Raw genomic sequence first — 23,846 nt, 5'->3', positions numbered from 1 at the left:
GAATGGTACACCAACACAATCCATGTCTCAATTGTATCAAAGCTTAAAAAGCCTTATTTTAACCTGTCTCCTCCCCTTCATCTACATTGATTTAAGTGGATTTAAGTGACATCAATAAGGGATCATAGCTTTCACCTGGTCAGTCTGTCATGGAAAGAGCAATGTTTTGTACAGTAATTAAGCTTGAGGCCCTGGGTCTGAACCCCGCACTGTGCAACTGGGTCCTGGACTTCCTGACGGGCCGCCTCCAGGTGGTAAAGGTAGGAAACACCTCCACTTTGCTGATCCTCAACACTGGGGCCCCACAAGGGTGCGTGCTCAGCCCCCTCCTGTACTCCCTGTTCACCCATGAATGCGTGGCCAAGCACGCCTCCAACTCAATCATCAAGTTTGCAGACAACACAACAGTAGTAGGCTTGATTACCAACAATGACGAGACAGCCTACAGGGAGGAGGAGAGGGCTCTGGGAGTGTGGTGCCAGGAAAATAACCTCTCACTCAAACGTCAACAAAACAAATGAGATGATCGTGGACTTCAGGAAACAGCAGAGGGAACACCCCCCTATCCACAGACTGGACCGCAGTGGAGAAGATGGAAAGCTTCAAGTTCCTCGGCGTGCACAACACTGACAAACTGAAACGGTCCACCCACACAGACAGTGTGGTGAAGGCGGCGCAGCAGCACCTCTTCAACCTCAGGAGGCTGAAGAAATGTGGCTTGGCACCTAAAACCCTCAAACTTTCACAGATGTACAATTCAGAGCATCCTGTCAGGCTGTATCACCGCCTGGTATGGCAACTGCACCACCCGCAACTGCAGGGCTCTCCAGAGGGTGGTGCGGTCTGCCCAACGCATCACCGGGCGCAAACTACCAGCCCTCCAGGACACCTACAGCACCCGATGTCACAGGAAGGCCAAAAAGATCATCAAGGACGACAACCACCAGAGCCACTGCCTGTTCACCCCGCTATCATCCAGAAGGCAAGGTCAGTACAGGTGCATCAAAGCTGGAACCGAGAGACTGAAAAACAGCTCAAGGCCATCACACTGTTAAATAGCCTTCACAAGCACATTAGAGGCTGCTGCCTATACACCCAGATTAGAAATCACTGGCCACTTTAATAAATGGAACACTAGTCACTTTAATGTTTACATAGCTTGCATTATTCATCTCATATATATTTACTGTATCTTAGTCTATGCCGCTCTGACATTGCTCATCCATATATTTATATATTCTTAATTTCATTGCTTTACTTAGATTTGCGTGTATGTTGTGAAATTGTTAGATATTACTGCACTGTCGGAGCTAGAAACACAAGCATTTCGCTACACCCGCAGTAACATCTGCTAAACACGTGTGACCAATAACATTTGATTTGAAATACAGGCTCTAGTCTATTTCACTGACATGTAGAATAAAATGCTAAGAAATAAATGTCTGTTTCCAAAATGCTTACCATGGTTTAAGAACATTTAAATTCTATGAACAAATAGTGAATAGACAGAGGTATAGAACAAGGAAACACATTTCTTGAAATAAAAGTGAAGACAGAAGTAACCTACATGAGAGACGGAGGGGGTTTCTAGATTAACATCACATCGGACTGACAATTGTATAGAACCACCCTCAATATCCATGACAGTCTTGGGACATATATAATACTAAGAACTAAATGTTTGACCTATTCATTATGTTGTAGTCTTTTCCATTTTTAATCATTTATATACAAAAATATATTCATAGCTGTACAGCATTTTGCGCCAAACAGAGGAAAAGTGACAGACACAAATAGTGTTGTAATTTCACCCAAGGTCACCATGCAACAGATTTGTACAACCAAGTCCCTAAAGGCTTCAAACTTAAAGCACAACACCAAATTAAAGGGCATCAAAACTCTCAATAGGAGAAAACCAGGCCTAGTTCCATTTAGCGCCATAGCCCCTTCCCAGATAGCCTGAACCCTGTTAGTGTTCACAGAACTGAAAGGAATAAAGCGTCTACTCTACCGTCACCTTCAGATATGATATTCTAAGGGGCTAGGGAACTAAATGGAACTGTTCCGTAGACTGAGATCGGAAGTGCTCAAAAAGTGCTGCTCCAAGGTCAGTTTGTGGGTTTTAGCTTATATTGGTTCAGGTGAGGATTGGCAATCGAGAGCGCTGCTTCGAGGTCAGTGCTTGATGGCACGCTACAGGCTCCCTCAAACCTTTGAATGTGCTTTGTACGTACATCCAAAGACCTACTCCGATGACAAGAAATGTAACAATATCACTGGCCTTACATATTTACAATCTCAAATATTAAAATGTAGACTGGAAAAAAAGCATCAATATAACTGAGTACACCAGGTGCACAATCATGGCTGGATATGACATTGGTAAAGGGACACAACCAAAGAATAAGGCTCTGATCAAATTCTTTAAAAATGCATAATTTCTTCCCACACCTCTGACATAAATTTGGCAAATTACATTTTCTACAGCTTTACCCATTACAATGTTAGGCGTCCCATCAGTGACAATGTTGAGTAAGGGAAGGACAAGCAAAATAAAAGGAGAGCATGCATCCTTTTAGAAAGTGACCAAAGCCTGTGTGTATAGTACAGGACAGGTGAAGGCAAAGTGTTAGAAGGCTGTTCTCTAGCCTAATGGATATGGCTCTATCCTACTAGAAAAGGTACAGTTCCAGTGGTCTCCATTTCTCATGCAGCTTTTGTGGATCCAGCATTTCATATTGAAAACAAATTGTGAATATTCACAATCTCATAGCACTCAGGGAGAGAGAGGGGGAGGCAAGAGTCCATAATCGTTAGTAGATCTAAAAGAGCAAACCTCACCGCATCCTGGTACAGAACACAACATTTGATAAGTAGTCTAGCTGCTCTTGAATATAAAGCAATCCCAGAAGACCGTCTTGAGAGTGCTCCAGGACGTCATAAAATCCCCACGGTCTCCATCTGACTTCTGTAGAGTGCAATGTCATTTTTCTGTGTCCATCTGTGTGACATTACGACATCAAATTCCCACTGTTCCTCCCCCTCGCACCTCCTCGTGGTCTTTGACCTGGGGGAGCGGGGGGTTGTTCGGTGGCGCGGGGCTCATCAGGTTCTCTCTGCTCACCTGTGCTTCCTCCTCTCCTTCCTCTTTTGGCTCGTGCTGTCGTTTCTTTTGGCAGCAGGGCTTGTAGAGGTGGGGGTCTAAGAGTACCTCTCCGAAGCGTCCCTTGTAGATGATGCCACAGCACACCTTCTGCCTAAAACCCACAGAGGACGGTCAAGACAGCAAAGCACTATAGTGAGAGGGAACCAAAGCAAACAAATGTACCATGAAGGAGGATTAAATAGGGCTATGGAGTTAATAATGGGGAAATGGAGCGTCTGAACCCAAACTGGTAGAGTATAACCTGGGTTGTATTCATTTTGGCACACCGTAGCAAGGCATTATGCAACAGAAAACGAGTGTTTCTCATTGGACAAGTTCAGGTAGTTCCTCATTAGATTCCACCAGACTGGCAATTACCTTTTCCAGTAGGTGAGGTCCAGGAAAGAGAAGACTGGCGAGTGGACGGCACCTGGTGAGAGTTCCACGTCCGAGCCCTCGTCTGATTGGTTGCTGTAGCTGGGAGAATGGGCGGGGGAGGCACTGGAGGTTGTGCTGTGGGCATCAGAGTCTGTGGGGGCAGGGTGGAGCACAATCAATCAGAAACTCATTCATAACATAGCAGGCATGGTTCAGATAAACATCAATAATATTTATTTTTGGAATAGTCAACAAATATCTCTTGTTTCACAGCCCTTTAGGCAGGACAAATAATGGAGAGAAGACAAGTGCCGTCACGGGAGATGACGGCACTTGTCATCTCCCGTCTGGATTACTGCAACTCGCTGTTGGCTGGCCTCCCTGCCTGTGCCATTAAACCCCTACAACTCATCCAGAATGCCGCAGCCCGTCTGGTGTTCAACCTTCCCAAGTTCTCTCACGTCACCCCCCTCCTCCGCACACTCCACTGGCTTCCAGTTGAAGCTCGCATCCGTTACAAGACCATGGTGCTTGCCTATGGAGCAGTGAGGGGAACGGCACCTCCGTACCTTCGGGCTCTGATCAGTCCCTACACCCAAACGAGGGCATTGCGTTCATCCACCTCTGGCCTGCTGGCTCCCCTTCCTCTGCGGAAGCATAGTTCCCGCTCAGCCCAGTCAAAACTGTTCGCTGCTCTGGCACCCCAATGGTGGAACAAGCTCCCTCACGACGCCAGGACAGCGGAGTCACTCACCACCTTCCGGAGACATTTGAAACCCCACCTCTTTAAAGAATACCTGGGAAAGGATAAAGTAATCCTTCCACCCCCCCCCCCCCCCCCCAAAAAATAATAATAAAAAAAAAAAATGTGAATGCACCAATTTGTAAGTCGCTCTGGATAAGAGCGTCTGCTAAATGACGTAAATGTGCCCTTGAGCAAGGCACTTAACCCTAATTGCTCCTGTAAGTCGCTCTGGATAAGAGCGTCTGCTAAATGACTAAAATGTAAATGTAAAAATGTTTCCACTGCATAAGGCAGCGTAGCAGAGCACAGAGTATCAGCTGCTTACTGCGTCTCTTGAGCTCCTTCTGCACTCGGCTGATCTGGCTTGGCCTGGCTCTCCTCTTCATCTTCTTGGACCTCACTGTTGTCTTCCAGCTTGACCCTGAACCTTTAGCATCAACAACCTGTGACACAGGAGAGAGGGGGTGAGTGACAGAGCTGGATGGATGTCTGTTTCCAAGGTAACTGCATGAATGTATAGAATGGCCTATAGGGCAGCAAACAGGGTGTACTGCATCTAAGGAGAAGCAGTTATTATATGCCTACCATTACATCAGTCCCCCCTTGTAATAGAGAGTTGTCTTAAGACATATGAAATACTGAGAGTAGATGGGAGTAGGATCGGAAGGATAAATGGAGTCTGAGAGTCCTTACATGATTCCAGTTCTTTATGGATCCAGCTGGGAGTTTCTTCCACCTTTTCACCAGGAGAACACAGGCATTACAGATCTCCCCAAAACGCACCTCACTCAGCCTGGAGGGACAAATTATAGGGGCGAGAGAATGAGGATTTGAGTTGTATAAGGAGAAAGGTGTGCGTGTGAGTGATGACAGCCTTGAAGCTCAGTGTGTGGTTATTATTATCCCTGCTCCAGTCAGTGGGAGTCGGTCAGAGCTATTTTCTGCCAGAAAAGCTTCTCCTGCTGACTCACATCACTGGTTACCATAGCAATGGACCGACGCATACTGGCCCGGCCAATAGCTGAGAGGCAGAGTGACAAGGTGAAGACGTGTTCACTCTAAAAACGCTTTCAATTTTGGTTTCATACAAAAATAAATTATTTAATGAGATGAAAATGTGTCCTAGTTTGATAAATTAGTATTTTACCCATGGAGTTTAAGTTATTGCATTGGGAGTTAAAACAAAACTTTTTCCAAAACGGAATGAATATCTAGTTGCATTACAGCCACGCACTCAGTCACTCTATAACAGGGGTAGCATAGTCATGAGAAAAAATAAGATTACTGTCCAAATCTGACAAAGTCTAAAGGCCTCAGACCTCTACCCCCGGAGTTGAGCTGCAGAGGGAGGCTGAGAGCTGGACCTGCCCAGGGTCTGAGCTCCTGGGCTGAGACAGTGTATAGAGGAGTGGTCCACTCACCCAAAGCAGCTGTGAAAGTCCCGCTCGTAGCGCTTGCTGTCGGTGAAGCGGGAGCTCGAGGACTTGGCCCGGCAGATACAGCAGCCGTCTAGGCTCCGGTACATCTTGGGCTTGTGGAAGCCAAACATCTGGGACACACAGGATGGGGGAATGAAGCAATGATAGCTTACACTCACATAGATATGTTTATGTAAAATATATGGATATGATATGTAATCTGGCCAGGGTTATGGATTAAAATGACATCTATTTCTTGGGGAGGATAGCCTATCACAGATTCGACAGTATACAGGTAGGGTGACTATTCAAAAGTTCACTGTTCATAGGAGTTTACTGTCCCTGAACCATCAGTTTACAACAGCATGGAATAACAGTCTTCATAATTTACGCACATGGCCGTAATTACAAACGAGTCCACAGAGGTCCGGACCTCTGTCATTTATAATTTGAAAAAAGGCCATTTTAAAACCGTCCCGCGACTCCTGTCTACAGAGCCCTCAAACAAACAAAATCAACTCTTGAAGAATGAGTGCACAACTGGTAAATAGTTTCTTATAGATATGTCAGTCAGGTGGCTAGCTGCCGGCAGAGACTTCTATTGCAGTAACGTTGAAGTGTTCTGGCTAGAATTACTAAGCCAGCTAGAAGGATGAAGTAAGAAGCTAACGTTAAACGGAGCCTACCTCAGCAGGAGCAAAAAATAAGCTACTATGTTCTCATAACTTTGCTTTACAGAGAGTAGGCTACTGAGAGAGAGTGATGTGGTGCTCAGTGGTGATGCAGGAGGAAGCAGAGCGAGAGATGAAGCACTCAGAGAGGTTAGTACAGTGGTTCCCAAACTTGGGGTCAAGGCCTTATGTGGGGTGGTACCCTGATAAAATCTGTACTAATTAAAGTAGGAACTTTAAAAAATATATGATGTTTTAATGTGAACATCTTCCCATATATGCCTACATTAAAATCCAAGCAAAACAGTTCTATAAAATGTAATAAGTTTTAATTTCAAAACTACAGTGTGAATCATTTATCATATTTCCCCCCTGAACTTTACAACTTTATAGATAATAGGCTGTGTGTTTGTAGATTGACTGAGGTGTATGAAGCTACAGCAGCCAAGTTGATAATGGCCGGTGTCATTTTTGCTGTTCCCCAACTAGCATTTTAAAGTTTGTTTATTGTATAGAAAAGCACTAAATGAACTTCAAATTGTTTTGAAAGTTTAACCTAATTTACAAACCCCTTCAGGGCCTCACTAAAACTAAAGCCCTGTTCATGCATTACTATGAACATAATACACAGTCATAGGCCTGCATCACACAATGCTGTGGAGGCGAGCCCCCTTCATGCTTGCTTGCCTGGCCCAGAGTTCCAGACAGAGCGAGAGAACTAGGTTATCATCCGTCACCACGTCAATGAGACAGGAACAGGACAGCCTGGCCATAATCGCGACGCTGTTATGCAACCGCAGTGCTGAAGCAACGAAAAGCCATGTGGTCCCGACTCCCTATAGCAGGGATGCGGGTATGTGGTAGCATCCATGTGATGCTCGATTGTCAGTGACATTTTTTTTAGTGGTCATAGATCCGATTATGATGGGAAAAAACGACCGATTTAAAGTGCTAAAAGAGAGTTGATACATCTTGATTGAGGCTTTTTTTGTTTTATCATGCCAATGATGTAAAAATTGTAAACTAAACGCGGTGAATTTAATACCTAGAAGGAAAAAAATATTAAACTGTAAAAGCCACGAATGTCGTCAACAGGACTTGTCATCTTTAGCGGCACAAACGATTGCATAATACCCGCTCTGACATAGGCCTATAGCCTAACTCAAATATGGCAACATGCTTCAAAAGGATGCAGGCGGGGCGGCATGGTGCCGACTGTACACTGTTTGCGACAATTACTACGATTAAAATAACTGCTTTGAATTGTTTTCTTCATCAATAATTAGATCAAATGTAACAACCACTGCATTGTCGATCGGGTTTTAGAATAACATTCTTTAAAAAAAGACTCCCATGCGTCGAGAATGTACATTGATCGTCACCGCCCACCGAGAAAGCATGGTCCCCTCTGGTTCCCCTGCATCATCCATATTCAGACTATTTAACCACCTTACGAGTACAAATGCTGCTTCAACCAGTTCGTAAAACCACCCAAAAACAATAACTACTAGATACAAAGTGTCACTTAACACCGCTGCTGCTATATTGCATCTTTCTCCATGACTAGGTCTTTGTTTTCCGAATTATTCTGCGTCAGTGCGCAGTGGGAAGGTTCCAAACCCATGGCCGGACTGTAAACACATGCACGTTTTCAGAGAAGCTGGTTGCTACCTACTTTTAGGAAGTGTATTAATATAAGTTAATTATTAAACGGATAGAAGACCTGAACAGTCCATGCATGCAAACAAGTTACAGGGTTGAACAAAATTGAAAGGAGACCAGTGGCATGTTTGGCGCAGAGCCACACACCCACCTACCACTCACAAACGACACCCAAAGTATTTTACTCAGATTGGAATTGTAATTTGATAAAAGAAAAAAAGGTTAAATCACAACGAAATTGTTAACTCGTAGTCAAGTCTTCTAGCCTACACTATTGAATGTTTTGTTGATGCGACGGTATGGTGTCTCTTGAAAACGAAACCAGCCTAGTCTACATAACATCAATAAGTTATTTGAAAAAAAACATTCCATATAAACTATTTTAAAACAGTGTAGGTTAGAATGGTTGCGTTGTTGCACAGAAAAACATTTGTAGGACTCTCGTCCTGATCAAAGACTGAGCATTTATTGTCACCGGACACCAAATGCCAAGCAGAAGAAGAAAGGAGCGCGCATATTAACAACACGAATACCATTTTCAGTGTTTGTCATTCGCTGACAAACACTGAAATAAACATTAGTTAACGCATCAAACATTTTAACAATTTATGATAAGGAAATATGGTTAGAATGGCCTTTTCGAGATATTTTACCGTGTTAAATAGCCTACATCCTCGAATAACTTCAGAGCATAGTGTGAAGATAGAATTGTCTGTCTGCTTGTCTATTTCAAACAAAGTAATGTCCTTACCTTGATTTATAGTCAATAATGAATGAGTTGTAAAGGTGATAAAAGACGCCGTTGGTAGGCTATTTAAACTCATGTAACAATGAATACACCGTTAACACGCACCGGGTTCGAATGTTGCCGTTTTCCTTGAGTGTCTGGGGGAAAATCTCAATTGTATTTCCTCGCGTCCTCTCTCCTCGACTCCTTTTCAAAACCCCATTGGAGGAAAATGTCGGAGGGGCGAGACCTCTGACTTTCTCATCCAATGGGTTTTGAGAAGGAAGCGAGGAGAGGAGAGAGGACGCGAGGAGTGTACAATTGAGATTCTCCCTGGGAGTATTATAAATGTTTACGCATGCGCAGTTGGCCACGCCACCATTTTCTGATTTTCTTCAATCAAATCAATTTACATATGGAGCTGACGTTTTGACTGCGTCTGCATTCTATTGCCCATATAAGGAGGGGAATTACGCGGGAAATGGGGGGTGGAACCAGTTGCAATCTGTGCGCTGTGAATCGAAGAAAGGAGGCGTGACTACTCCAAAAATACAGTGGCAGCATGTCAGTAGGTAGGCTACGTGTGGTACGAGGAGCATAGTAGATCGTTTTAACAGACAATTTAGACTATTATTTTAAAATAAATAGTAATAATGCAATAAACACAACATTAAAATGTTATTCTGCTAGAAAATTGTCGTAAAATAACAGGATGTACCATGTATGTAACACGATTTGTTTTGGTAGTGCATCAGGAATCAGAAGTAGCTCAAAGAGTAAAACTTCATATTGTTTACCATTGAATTCTCATGAGAATCATATGTCATCGCCAACCATAGAGGTGATCTCAGTATCACAATGGACATGTATTTTACCTGAGGGCTGGACACACCTTCCAACCCATCAACATACTGTATATATATATTTTATGTTGTATTTTTGACTTTGTTTTGTTTACCCCATATGTAACTCTGTGTTTTTGTTTTTTATCGCACTGCTTTGCTTTATCTTGGCCAGCTCGCAGTTGTAAATGAGAACTTGTTCTCAACTGGTTTACCTGGTTAAATAAAGGTGAAATAAAAATAAAAAAATACACAGGAAACAGTTTTACATATTGAGCATGTTTTTAATGAAGTGCATCATAAATATCAAAACAGAACAGTGATCATTGACTCTTACACCGACATAGGACTCCATTCATTTCATGATCTCCTCCCACTGGACATACAGTTTACACATGCACTTGTGGGAAAGGAAAGGTTCAGTAGTAGCATTGCCTACCTAGTAATATTAGGACAGATATTCCACTCAGTGGGGGACAGCGTTTGTCACACAGGTTTATGTAACAAAGACAGAAGTACAGTACAGGACTACTGAATGAGTCTAGCTGTAGTGGTGTGTTAGAAGAAAGTACACAGTGGAGTAGCAGAGTACACCGCATGCAGTAGCACTTTAGGGGACGTAAAGAGGGACCCTATTCTCTCTACACTAGACCTTCTTTACTTTTCTCACAGTTATGCACTAAACACCTATACTTAGTCGATCATCCCCCTATGTTTGTGGCTTCTCACACAAACAGGTAGATAGGTTTTTTTATTGTTGGAATCCATAATACACAAGTGGACTCACACCCTTAAATCAGACAGTTGGAACCTAGTAGCAGGACCAAACTGAATGTTACAGAAGGAAAGTCACATGGATCAACATACAAAATCTAATTTCCAGATATTTCACAGGTGGCTCTTTGCACCTGTCGCAAACAGTGTCTCAACAAAGTTTCTTGATTACTACCACAGTTTATAAGCATAAATACATCAAATCAGGATATTAAAAACAAATGCTCTGTCCTTTTATGAGTTAATACTGGAAAAACGAACCACAAGTACTGTGGTTGAAACACTGAGTTAAAAGTGTGATTCGGAATCTGTCAATTGTTTTCCCTTTTGGTTGGGTTCAAATCTACTGTCTGGTCATAGCTACCCTAACTTTAGTCAAATGCATTTTGATCACCCTTTTTACTGCACATGCTTAAACGCCATATTTACACCTGTTGTTACAGAAATTTAAAGAACATGTTCATCAAGGATTGATTTAAAAAGTGGCAACAGATCTATTTATATTGAAAAATACAACCAGTTAGAAATACTCCCAGAAGGAGTTAATACTCACCAGAAAATAACCACTTATCATTGGAAGGGTTGAGGCATTTATGATAAATACATAATTAGGGGTTGCATGTTTAGGTTCTTATTGCAATTGTTTTATATTCCAGTGTATTTCACATGTGTCACATTGAATTAGGGGCTGGAACATTTCAATACCACACAAAGTAATGCTTTTCAAGATTAGGAAACTGTTCTGAAGTGTCCATTTGAGATCAACAATCACACAGATCACACACACACACAAGAACTGTGCATGACAGAAACCAGGATGAAATTGAATACATTGACCATTACGATTTCTAATATAAAAAGAACATTAGGAGAGCACACATACACTGAGTGTACAAAACACTTTCCATGACAGACTGACCAGGTGAATCCAGATGAAAGCTATGATGTCACTTGTTAAATCCACTTCAAATCAGTGTAGATGAAGGGCAGGAGACAGGTTAAATAATGATTTTCAAGCCTTGAGACAATTGAGACATGGATTGTGTATGTGTGCCATTCAGAGGGTGAATGGGCAAGACAAAATATTTAAGTGCCTTTGAACGGGGTATGGCAGTAGGTGCCAGGCGCACCGGTTTGTGTCAAGAACTGCAACGCTGCTTGGTTTTTCACGCTCAACAGTATCCCGTGTGTATCAAAAATGGTCCACCACCCAAAGAACATTCAGCCAACTTGTCACAACTGTGGGAAGCATTGGAGTCAACATGGGCCAGCATCCATGTGGAACACTTGACACCTTGTTGAGTCCATGCCTTGACGAATTCAGGCTGTTCTGAGGGAAAAAGGGGGAGGTGCCCTGAATCTCAATATTAGGAAGGTGTTCTTAATGTTTTGTACACTCTGTACATACACACGCACGCACACACACAGTTTGAAATAGGGTCAGGTCAATGCCTGTAATTTGGTTGGAATGTCCATGCAATCCTAGAAAAGCCCCTGCCCCCCTAGGAAAGACCTCTCCAATCCAGCACAGTGGTTGTGTCCACCAAGATCTGCTAACCAATCACAAAACAGAGCAAAGGTCCAGTCCAACACAGTAGGTGTGTCTGGAATGTGTCAAAAAGCTGCATTGCACACAACTCAGTGTAGTGCTGAAAGCAGATGAGTCCAGTTTTCCTTGACCATTGTTGTCCAAATGATGAAGTTTCACCCACATATATTCCCAGTGCAGAGACTATGGTGAGGCAGCAGGAGCAAACAGTCACTTTCTGTTTTGGTTTCCTTTTTCCTGGCCTACTATGACCCACAGGCATGCTTGCTAATGCTAACACTAGCTGAAGTTGGAGCAGGATCCAGCAGACACAGAGAGATAGAACACAGGCAAAGATAGGATCTCCATCACACAGGCTAAAAGTGTCCATTGAAGAGCTACCTACAGTGGGCTACACACATCTAGCACATGGGGGAACATCCACAGGTTTTCTTTAAAAACAGTCCCTTCTTATTAAATGTCAAAAAGGATATTTTTCAAAACCACAAGCTAGGTAATAATAATACTGCATCATCACTCATCAACGATCCAAAGCCCAAGCTTCTGCTCTGCAGCAGTGGAATCGATTGCTTTGGTAGCGAACCGTCTCTTGTCTCTTTATAAAGTCCTCAGTCTTCACTTCCTACTTCCTGCCTAAAAGGGGACTTTTCCCAGAGCGAATCAGCTGAAGCAGGCCGCAACGATGGCGACAGTGAAAGGGCAAAAGGGAACAGAGCAAGGGGTTGTGGATAATGTAGTCCTGGGCTGGGTGGTTTCCCAGCAGGCTGTGTCGTAGGGGTTAAAGGTCGATACCCTTGATGAGCGAGGCCTCCAGAGTGATGGGGAAGTCATGGAGGGTCTGCAGGACAGCGATGAGAGCGTTGACCATGGTGCGGTCCCGCAGCAGAGCAGACTCCTCATACATCCGCTGGATCACTGGACACTCCACCAACAGAGGGAGCCACTGAATCAGCAGACGATCTCTGCAGAGAGAGGGAGAGAGAGAGAGGGAGGAGACAATTAGTACTATGTTTTCTAAACAGTTGGTTCAATGTCACCAATGAGACTTTTCAGAAGTGTGATGTTGATTCCCAATACAGCCCTCTGGATGCTTTGTGCCAATAACAACTTGAAATCAGCTTTCGTAACCTCAATCCTGGGCTTTACCATTGTGAGCCACACAACAATACTGACCCTAGGCCAGTTTCTTGGGTCTCAATATCACCAGAAGGGCCAGATGCAGCCCCATGCATCTGTCTCCGTGTGTCTGAAGTAACTCGAGGGGATGTATGCACCCCAATAACTAATGGACCCATGTATGTACCCATGTACAGCTCAGTTCCGCAGCCCCATCTCGGTCTCACTGTGTGTGAGTGGCGCCCTCACCTGGCTCCGAGGCAGACGAGCAGCTGGAACTTGCCGTCCTTGCCAATGTTCCTGGGCGAGGAGTTGATGGCACTGACATAGCGACAGAGATAAACACAGGTCAGGCCCAGGGGCTCAGCCGTCTCCTGCATGTCCCCCATCTGGTCCGCTGACTCCATGTAAGCCACCGCCTTCTCTGTAGGGGGGAGAGGAGGAGATATGTTAGGGAGGTGGGGGCAGAGGAGGAGAAGAGGAAGAGGGGAGGGGACGTGGAGGTAGGGTCTACTGTAGATGCACTTTGTAACAACTGCTAAAAATAGCTTTTATAAATACATTTGATTGGTCGAGCTACAGCTAAAAGAGTATGGTCTAGTCTACAGGGGTTCACTCTTTTTCTCCCTCTATTATATTTGAACCTTTGATCTCTGCAAGTAAAGTGCTCTATGGAAACCATCATCTCCTCATATCCTTAACATTAATATCAGTGAAAAGCTGTGATATGAATATTAATAAAAGGATGAAGCAGCCGTTTCATATGACAGCTGAAGCAGCTACCTGCAGGGTTCTTTTATTTCCATTGGGGAAGTACAGTATGCAATATCCTAGTTTTCACCACTAGAGGAAAGTCTATCACCTAGACCTATAATCATACTATAAAGATGGATAGAGGGTGCCCCAAAGCACCTTCATAGAAGAAGAATAACCCCTCAATCCATCTCAATGTATCATACGTAGGGAGAAAGAAGTGGTATTTCTAGATTATTCCACTAGATGGAGCCAACGGTGTGTAGGTAGGCCACTCACCCACAAAGTCCCAGACAAAGACAGTCTTCTGGAAGAGGCGGGCGGACTTGAAGCCGTTGTGGAAGAACTGCTCCAGAGCCCCGACCAGACCAACCTCACCACACAGCAGGATGGTCAGACTGCCCCTCTGGAGAGAAGGAGGGCAAGGGAGGGAGGGAAGAAAGAGAGAGGGAGAGATTCAGAAAGAGAGATTTAGCGTCATTTCATTAACCTTTGAGACTAAAAAGGTACCAATTGTTGATTCTCAAACAACAAACACTACCCTTTTGAAGCATCAATTAGAAACAGCGAAAATGTTCAACATAACATTCCTTTTATTCTCCTCAAAGGATTAAACAACACTGTTCTCCTATTCCCTCTCACAGAGTTAACCAGCGTGTGACAGTGGAGAGCATCTATACTGCACTATAAAGGCCTTTTTCCTCTGAAGGCACTTAAATTAGCTACGGCTAATGCTATACTATTCCTCCAGTTAAACTAATGTAGATGCTGAGTTAATGGTTCCCTCCAGGGGTTTAGACTTGTTTCAGTTTCAAGTTGTATTTGTCGTATATACGGGATACGCATGGTATACATCGTCCAACGAAATGCTTACTTGCAGGTTCCTTCTCAACAATGCAACAACAATAAGAAATAGTAACAAATAAGAATATGAACATAAAGTAAATGGCAGTAGAATATAATTAACATTTTAGCATTACAGGAAGGAACAATTTATAGCACAATATTTACACGTGTATTGGCGAAGGTCGGGATGGGGGTCAAGTGTATAAATTGAGCAGTATAATAAGAGTCTGGTAGCAGCAGTTGTGATGTGTGCTAAGGTGTGGAGAATCAGAGCAGGTGGTCAGTACAGTTCAAGTGTTCAACAGTCTGATGGCTTGTAGATAGAAACTGTCTCTGAGCCTGTTGGTATCAGACCACATACTCTGATACCGTCTGTCTGACGTTAAGGGAGAGAACAGCTCGTGGCTGGGGTGTGTGGGGTCTCTATCTATCCTATAACAGGGGTCTGTTAGTAGCTGGGGCTCCACGCCAGCCATTTAGCCATTTCCTATTACTACATGAACTTCCTCAATAGAAACAGAATTATACCAGACCCATAAAACAGACTCACATAATGAACGCTGCCACCTCAGAGAGGGAGGGAGGGAGGGAGAGAGAGAGAGAGAGAGAGAGAGAGAGAGAGAGAGAGAGAGAGAGAGAGAGCAAGAGAGAGAGAGAGTGAGAGCGCAAGAGTGAGAGAGCGAGAGAAGGGGAGCACAGAGAGAGTAATTCTACAGAGAGAATAAAATTATATTTAAAGAGAGAGTGTGCAGACAGGGGGTTGAGCGGATTGTTAAGCACTAGAATGAGATCAGTGTTTATAATGAAAAGAGAAACAGCATCTGCTCTCTGTCCTGACATCTTTCCCAGACAGATCACCTCAGAGACTATTAACCTGCCAGATGAGGAGAGTGCTGCAGTAGTCAAAAACCTATTATACAGGCCCTTCACTGTCTGAAGTCAAATGAACAGATTAAATGGAAAACATGGAGCAGGTGCTTTTTTTCTTTTTTTTTCTCAGTCGGTCTCGCACTTTCTCTACTTCACATACACACACACCTCTTTCTCAGGCTTGTGGAAGTGTTTGCAGATGCTGTTCACTGCCTCGCCGATGGCCTCCTGGATTTGAGCTGAGGTGGGCTCTGCAACAGAAGAGAGAGAAGAGACAAAAAGTGAATATCTTTAGTTATGTCAAAACATCTGTGGTAATGTAAATCAGGTATTGGTTATGTTACAGTATGTTATGCTATGTCATGTCATGTTGGGGTGTTACTCACTGTATCCACGTCCTCCCATCGAGGTGATGCTGATGCGTCTGGTCTGACCCGGCGAATGCTCCATGTCGGGGGTGCGACACCCTCTCCCACAATCCTCATCTGCGTTGGGCAACGCCAGCTCACCAATCAGAATGCGCTCCAGACTGCCGTCATCCACGCCTTTACCAAGCCACCGCCCACACGGGAATTTGTAGGTGTGTCCTGTGATCTCGTTGCGGACCATGACACAGTCCACCAGCCATTTAGCCAGCAGCCCAGAGTTATCATGACCCAACTGGACTGTAGTCAGCTTACCCAGGTTCTGACACTATAGAGAGACAAGAGAGAGAGAGTGTGACAGAGAGAGAAAGAAAGATCAGCATCAAGATGTCATTACATGTTTTTTCTATGTAAATTCACAATGATAACTCAGAAATAATTTGTTAACAACAACAGTATGACTGTTAATTCTAGAACTATGCAGTGTAATCCTCTATCGAATCTAGTCCTACTCATCTATCCAATTGATCAACTAAAAGTTTACATTAGACCAATATACAGCCAATGACAGGTGAGTATTCCTACAATATGCCCTTGAATGCCACTTAGGAGAAAGTTGCATCCCCTTTCTAAACTTTTTAGTTGAAGGTGAGCTTGGTGCATTGAGTGATATGTATAACTGGTGCATTACATGTTTGCATAACATCATGTCAAGGAAATGTTAATGTAATGCTAAACTACACAAAGTGGCATTCAAGGACAAACACATACCTCTTCATTAATCTAGAACACCATTAGTACACTATAACCAACAGACGGTACACAGACCAACCCATCGTTGATGAAGCCATCAACCCAGAGAGAGAGCTGGGTCATATTCATTAGGGCACGCAGTAGCAAAATGTTTTGCAACTGATAACAGAAAAAGGAGTGTTTGTTATTGGACAACTTCAGGTAGTCCCTCCCCTGTTTCAGTCAGTTTTCTTCCGTTTGGTTCCCAATGAATACGACCCTGGAGTCTATGGTACACAGTGAACATTGAGTCTGGGATGATCCAACCGGGTCCGGTGGAGAGGAGTTGGAGGGAGAGAGAGAGGGAGAGGGGGATGACGTTTCTAACCTTGAACATGGCGTCGATGTGAGTGTGTGGCCTGAAAGCAGACTGGGGGAGATGAAGACATGTGTTAGGACATGATGGACGATGGACAGCATGACTGGGAGAGGATGGATGGGAGAATGGGATTGGGTTGCTGGTTTCTAGTAGACTACCCTTCACCAGGCTACAAACTAGGTGTGTACCCAAACCACCACTGAAACTGTGCAAGTCAACAGTATCACTGAGTGGAAACGAATTTAAACAATTCAACCACCACCTTTGTAACAAAGCTCCTCTATTGAGAGATGCTCTACAAAGCTATACTGAAGAGTTAGCCATCACCCAAACTGTTCACAAAGTCATTAAGAGCTACCACCCAACACTAGTGAACACGGCACCACTCAGAACGGTAGAGACTATAAAAAGGCTCAGCAGGTAGATTCATGCACTTCCTGTGAGGAAGGAAGTAGGAAAGAGGAAAAACAGGAAGTCTAGGTCCATCCTCTCACTGTGCCTGTCAGCATCTCACAGAGTTAACTACTATTCAAGCATATTTCCAATATCTACTGGATTCAGCTACATGAACCCAACTTTTAACTCATCAACCCCGGCTCTGAGTGGAAGGCATCAGATCAAATAGTCACACACAGATGAATGAAGGGATGACTGAACGAGTGAATGAGGAGATAGGGGATTAGTAGTAAGTATGGAAGGGTAGAGAGTGAGTTAGACAGAGTCTTCTGCGTGAGTTCATGCCACAAAAAGAGATCAGCCATCCACTTCACCCCAGTTGGCACCTAACAATGACTCAGTGACGTTCTCAGCAAAACCATCAATCAATGCTGATATAACGTTGCAGCAGAACGTCACAGAGACATGAGAGGAGGCGTGCGGGCCCTGGCTGTGGGGTCATAGTTCAGACTCACATCAAAGGTCATCTCCAGGATGTTCTTGGTGATCTGCCTGACGCCCGAGTCGCCCAGCTCACCCGACACACACACCCAGGGGTTGGAGGTCGTCATGGCGTTGCTCAGCTTCTTGATGGGGATGATGACGGCACGGTATGGGATCACTGCAGGGACAAAAAAATAGTATTTCAGTACCTCTCAGTGCAACACAGAAATAATCAATTTATTCATATATTTTACTATAAAACTATTGTACTATAAAACTAACTAGGACAAACTAAATCAGGGAGATTTCAGTGGATTGCACCGCTTTAGAGTAATAATTAATGTATTCATTTTACTATAAAAAAATTATCCCAGTTTCCCTAACTGCAGGCAAGGGTTTCGGAGAAAGCAAACCCAGGGCTATTGGTGGTCGTGGTGTGTGTGTGAGTGTGTGAGTGTGTGTGTGTGTGTGCGTGTGTGTGTGTGAGTGAATGTGTGTAAAAGAGAGAAACTTATCTGGTGCTGCTTCAGTGGAAACTGCTATGTGAATAATGTAATCCTGCTTTCAATCTTTGATTACATGTACATAGCCTCATGCTTTATTCAGGTTAATACAGTCTCTGCCATTGATCCAAGTTATAGTCCTATAAATCTACATTAACATGAAGCTCCATGGAAAACAGTGAGAGGCCAAGGCAAGCAGACCAATTAGGACTATCCAAAGCCTACCGTGGTTGAGTGGAAAGGTTTGCTATGGTTGACTTGTGGTTGGTTATAACGTGGTTGGTTATAAAGTGGTTGACTTGTGGTTAAGTTGTTTTAGCTAGTGTGCGGACTGATTATGTTGAAGTCCTACTCACTGATGGTGGTGAAGACACTGGTGAAGCAGAAGTAGTCGACGGTGTTGAGGGAGAGCAGGTGAAACAGGAACTGCTCCTTCTCCTCCTCACAGCGTAGGAAGGCGTAGCGCTTATACAACTTCCTGGAAACAACACAACACACACTTAATACACATTAACCATGGCTTAGACACGGTCACTGTGAATAATATTGTGTGTGTATGCCTGCCTACTTAGTTAAGGCTTGGCGGGACAGCAGCTGTTTGAGGTGTTGTGAGAGCAGCTTCTTCTCCAGAGACAGACGGATCCAGGCCCTCGCTCTGCCCACATCCGTCTTTATCTCCCCCATACTCTGGATGTGCCTGAGAAAGGGAGGGCGGGAGAGAGACAGAGAGAGGGAAGGAGAGAAAGGGGGAGTAGGGTGTGGAGATGTGAGAGAAAGTCAGAGAGAGAGAAGGTGATGAGGTAAGAAAATAAAAAAGAATAACAAAAATAACAGTGAATAACCAAAAAAGTTGTGAGATATTAACATCTACCTACGCTACCAGTCAAAAGTTTGGACACACCTACTCATTCAAGGGTTTTTCTTTATTTTTACTATTTTTTACATTGTAGAATAATAGTGATAAAAATAAATAGTGAAGACATCAAAACTACGAAATAACACATATGGAGTCATGTAGTAACCAAGAAAGTGTTAAACAAATCAAAATATATTTTAGATTTGAGATTCTTCAAATATCCACCCTTTGCCTTGATGACAGCTTTGCACACTCTTGGCATTCTCTCAACCAGCTTCATGAGGTAGTCACCTGGAATGTATTTCAATTAATAAGTGTGCCATCTTAAAAGTTTTGTGGAATTTCTTTCCTTCTTAATGCATTTGAGCCATTCAGTTGTGTTGTGACAAGGTAGGGGGGGTATACAGAAGATAGCCCTATTTGGTACAAGACCAAGTTCATATTATGTCAAGAACAGCTCAAATAAGCAAAGAGAAATGACAGTCCATCATTAATAAAATGTCTTCAAGTGCAGTCACAAAAACCATCAAGCGCTATGATGAAACTGGCTCTCATGAGGAACGCCACAGGAAAGGAAGACCCAGAGTTACCTCTCTGGTGCAGAGGATAAGTTCATTAGAGTTACCGGCCTCAGAAATTGCAGCCCAAATAAATGCTTCACAGAGTTCAAGTCACAGACACATCTCAACATCAACTGTTCAGAGGGGACTGTGTGAATCAGGCCTTCATGGTCGAATTGCTGCAAAGAAACCACTACTAAAGGACACCAATAAGAAGAAGAGACCTACTTGGGCCAAATTGGAGATTTTTGGTTCCAACCGTCGTGTCTTTGTAAGACACGGTGTGGGTGGACGGATGATCTCTGCATGTGTAGTTCCCACCATAAAGCATGGAGGAGGAGGTGTTATGGTGTGGGGGTGCTTTGCTGGTGACACTGTCTGTGATTTATTTCAAATTTTAAAGGCACACTTAACCAGCATGGCTACCACAGTATTCTGCAGTGATACACCATCCCATCTGGTTTGGGCTTAGTGGGACTATCATTTGTTTTTCAACAAATGACCCAACACACCTCCAGGCTGTGTAAGGGCTATTTGACCAAGAAGGAGAGTGAAGGAGTGCTGCATCAGATGACCTGGCCTCCACAATCCCCCGTCCTCAACCCAATTGAGATAGTTTGGGATGAGTCGGACAGCAGAGCGAAGGAAAAGCAGCCAACAAGTGCTCAGCATATGTAGGAACTCCTACAAGACTGTTGGAAAAGCATTCTAGGTGAAGCTGGATGAGAGAATGCCAAGAGTGTGCAAAGCTGTCATCAAGGCAAAGGGTGGCTATTTGAAGAATCTCAAATATAAAATATATTTTGATTTGTTTAACCCTCCCGTTGTCCTAGGATCAAAATGACCCGCCACTGTGTTGAACCAACTTTATTAAATTTTTATATTTTGGGGCTAATTTGTGAGAAGGAGGCAGTGAGACTTTAAAGAAAGTATCACTGCCTCCTTCTCACAAATGATCCAAAAAATATAACAATTAAATAAAGTTGGTTCAACACAGTGGCGGGTCATTTTGACCATAGGACAACGGGAGGGTTAACACCTTTTTGGTTACTACATGATTCCATATGTGTTATTTCATAGTTTTGATGTCTTCACTATTATTCTATAATGTAGAAAATAGTAAAAATAAAGAAAAACCCTTGAATGAGTAGGTGTATCCAAACCTTTGACTGGTACTGTATGTCACATCGTAATGTACAGGTACAGTGGTAGGTAATTCATACCTCATATCCTGTATGACGGACGCTCGCAGTGAAGGCATCCCTATTGACGACTCAGACTTTCGTCTCTCTGGACCGTTTGACACTGTGGGAGGGAGAAAGAAGCACACACATCTCAGCCTTGGCAGCGCTCCAATTCAAAATAAACCTATCAGATGCCACTGGAGTGTGAAAGGTCGGTAGATTACTTTTAAAACACATGAGTTGAATTTCAAATTGAGTATTTCAGGGGATCATTGGGTATGGATAGTGTGTGACTGAATGCATTGAGGACGTGTTTTATGTCAATGTTGTGTATTAATGGACAATGTAAAGTTTATATGTATGTGTGTGTGTATATGTGTGTGTTCTTACCCGGTGACTCTGCCTGCTGCTGCTCCAGTTTCTCCTCTCTGGCCTGGTAGTGCAGCAGGTGGGACCACAGAGCTGACTTCCCCTACAGAGGTCACAGTTCAGAGGTTAAAGGTCAACCCACACACTGTTAATAGCCAATACACTCCCTAATAGAGGAAACTCATAGAAAACACTGCACTGCCAATAGCTAATACATTCACTAATACTACTAGACTATAAGTCATTTGGCTCTGTCATATCCTCACATGGTCTCTCCTATCATTGCTACGCAGACGACACACAATTCATCTTCTCCTTTCCCCCTTCTGATAACCAGGTGGCGAATCGCATCTCTGCATGTCTGGCAGACATATCAGTGTGGATGACAGATCACCACCTCAAGCTGAACCTCGGCAAGACGGAGCTGCTCTTCCTCCTGGGGAAGGACTGCCCGCTTCATGATCTCGCCACACGGTTGGCAACTCCGTTGTGTCCTCCTCCCAGAGTGCAAAGAACCTTGGCGTGACCCTGGACAACACCCTAACATCAAAGCGGTGACCCGATCCTGTAGGTTCATGCTCTACAACATTCGCAGAGTACGACCCTACCTTACACAGGAAGCGGCACAGGTCCTAATCCAGGCACTTGTCATCTCCCGTCTGGATTACTGCAACTCGCTGTTGGCTGGGCTCCCTGCCTGTGCCATTAAACCCCTACAACTCATCCAGAACGCTGCAGCCCGTTTTGGTGTTCAACCTTCCCAAGTTCTCTCATGTCACCCCGGTCCTCCGCACACTCCACTGGCTTCCAGTTGAAGCCCGCATCTGCTACAAGACCATGGTGCTTGCCTACGGAGCTGTGAGGGGAACGGCACCTCCGTACCTTCAGGCTCTGATCAGTCCCTACACCCAAACGAGGGCATTGCGTTCATCCACCTCTGGCCTGCTGGCCCCCCTACCTCTGCGGAAGCACAGTTCCCGCTCAGCCCAGTCAAAACTGTTCGCTGCTCTGGCACCCCAATGGTGGAACATCCTCCCTCACGACGCCAGGACAGCGGAGTCATTCACCACCTTCCGGAGACACTTGAAACCCCACCTCTTTAAGGAATACCTGGGATAGGATAAAGTAATCCTTCTACCCCCCCTTACCCCACTCCCCCCACCAAAAAATTAAAATTAAAAACAAAAAATTGATATATTGTAAAGTGGTTGTTCCACTGGCTATCATAAGGTGAATGCACCAATTTGTAAGTCGCTCTGGATAAGAGCGTCTGCTAAATGATGTAAATGTGAATAAAGAGGATTACCAGTCAATAAGCCTAATAAAATATGGTCATATGGTTATTACTATAAGACCTGATTAACCAGTGTTGGTAGACCTGACCTCTCTGACCTATAGCAGGTTCTTCCAAGTAGAGCACTGAGCATGAGAGTGGGTTTATATTGTAAATGCAATATCGTCATTATGATAAAACCTGATTAACGAGAGAGAGAGAGAGAGAGAGACAGAGAGAAAGAGAGTGTGCATGTATGTGTGTGTGTGTTTCTGTTCAGTACGTGTGTGTGTGTCTCTACTGACCTGTTTGACCTGCAGGCCGTGGCTCCAGATCCTCTCCAGCAGGTCACAGAGGGAGGCGATGAGAGTGTTCTCCTCCAGACCTGTGATGTTGGCCTCCCCATGACCCAGCTCCACCGCCTCCCTGCCCATCTTCTCCACCAACATACGCTTAGTCTGGAGACAGGAGACACATGGTCAACACAACATGACCACAACATGACCACTACACATAGAATACAAACAATAGGTTTGTAGATAGGAACCAATCCCCTCATAACATGACTACATCACACAACACAAAATTGGACCGATATACATTGGAGACACACAGCAACTGCAACCTGACCGTTACTTGACCAATCCCACAATATATTTGGCCTGTACAGACTCACCTTCATGCGACACTCCTTGAGTAGTCCCTCTACAAACTTCCAGTTGGTCTGAGCGATGACGGCAGGTGAGAGGTCAGACAGCTTGGGCTGACGGAGGTTCTTCCCCAGGCTCCGAGCGTCCTGCATGTACTTCTGATGGAGACAGAGACAGAGCAACAGTCAGCTCTGTCTGTAAAACTCTACACCCAATATTAACCATTACAGATGGATGGAGGGACATTTCAAGAGGTTGTGTAAGGGTAGGAGTGAGGGCAGACATTGATCAGGGAGAGGGTTGTGGTTTTCGGACACTCTTGATTACCCTTTAACAAACATTGGGATGTGGTGAGGGGTTACGTGCTTGTAGACAAAAACAAGACAAAGTGAAAATAACATTTTCTGTTAACTTCTCCACAAAGAGTTGAGGCGCTAAGCCCATTTCATTGACACACTCTGGTGGGTTCACTCTAGTTTACTTACATTGGCTTGAATCTGAAATGATTCTGCCATCTTATCTGATTTTGTATCCGTTACAATTCAGTAATTCCTTTCTCAACTCTCTGCTCCCCACAGAGCTCATACAGTAGATGATAAA

At 44.0% G+C, this 23,846-nt stretch overlaps 2 protein-coding genes across 9 annotated transcripts in view; both read right to left on the bottom strand.

The window, feature by feature from the left end:
• Positions 1-1,125: 1,125 nt before the first annotated feature.
• Positions 1,126-8,906, bottom strand: LOC311130031 (SIN3-HDAC complex-associated factor-like). Its single transcript, XM_084162645.1, has 6 exons — positions 8,771-8,906; positions 5,690-5,817; positions 4,962-5,061; positions 4,594-4,711; positions 3,524-3,674; positions 1,126-3,257 (listed from the first exon to the last, which is right to left on the bottom strand). The coding sequence occupies exons 2-6, from the start codon at positions 5,815-5,817 to the stop codon at positions 3,020-3,022; spliced, it is 735 nt and encodes a 244-aa protein (XP_084018771.1). The 5' UTR covers positions 8,771-8,906; the 3' UTR covers positions 1,126-3,019.
• A 942-nt stretch (positions 8,907-9,848) lies between these two features.
• Positions 9,849-23,846, bottom strand: part of LOC311129901 (DENN domain-containing protein 5B-like) — a 64,918-nt gene continuing 50,920 nt past the window's right edge. For 4 of the 8 annotated variants that reach the window (XM_084162435.1, XM_084162436.1, XM_084162433.1 and 1 more), the window contains 13 exons: positions 23,273-23,404; positions 22,902-23,054; positions 21,345-21,426; positions 20,994-21,075; positions 18,923-19,051; positions 18,711-18,832; positions 17,884-18,029; positions 16,982-17,023; positions 15,883-16,189; positions 15,665-15,747; positions 14,060-14,186; positions 13,277-13,451; positions 9,849-12,873 (listed from right to left, as the gene is read on the bottom strand). In XM_084162435.1, coding sequence (XP_084018561.1) covers positions 12,690-12,873; positions 13,277-13,451; positions 14,060-14,186; positions 15,665-15,747; positions 15,883-16,189; positions 16,982-17,023; positions 17,884-18,029; positions 18,711-18,832; positions 18,923-19,051; positions 20,994-21,075; positions 21,345-21,426; positions 22,902-23,054; positions 23,273-23,404 — 1,764 coding nt within the window. In that variant the 3' untranslated portion in view covers positions 9,849-12,689. The remainder of the gene's footprint in view (positions 12,874-13,276; positions 13,452-14,059; positions 14,187-15,664; positions 15,748-15,882; positions 16,190-16,981; positions 17,024-17,883; positions 18,030-18,710; positions 18,833-18,922; positions 19,052-20,993; positions 21,076-21,344; positions 21,427-22,901; positions 23,055-23,272; positions 23,405-23,846) is intronic. The other 4 variants (XM_084162440.1, XM_084162439.1, XM_084162437.1 and 1 more) reach the window with 1 other exon arrangement.

The sequence above is a fragment of the Coregonus lavaretus genome (assembly GCF_964263955.1).
Source record: "Coregonus lavaretus genome assembly, chromosome: 5".
In the NCBI taxonomy this organism is placed as follows: domain Eukaryota; kingdom Metazoa; phylum Chordata; class Actinopteri; order Salmoniformes; family Salmonidae; genus Coregonus; species Coregonus lavaretus.
Note: the sequence above shows the minus strand (reverse complement) of the source record. Positions and strands in the feature narration are given on the sequence as shown.

Coding starts and splice junctions, on each gene's coding strand:
- LOC311130031 (XM_084162645.1), bottom strand. CDS start 5,817: ATGTTTGGCTTCCACAAGCCCAAGATGTACCGGAGCCTAGACGGCTGC. Junction 5,062..5,689: donor GACTTTCACAGCTGCTTTGG/GTGAGTGGACCA, acceptor TTGTCCCTCCAG/GCTGAGTGAGGTGCGTTTTG. Junction 3,675..4,593: donor GAAGGAGCTCAAGAGACGCA/GTAAGCAGCTGA, acceptor CTGCCCCCACAG/ACTCTGATGCCCACAGCACA.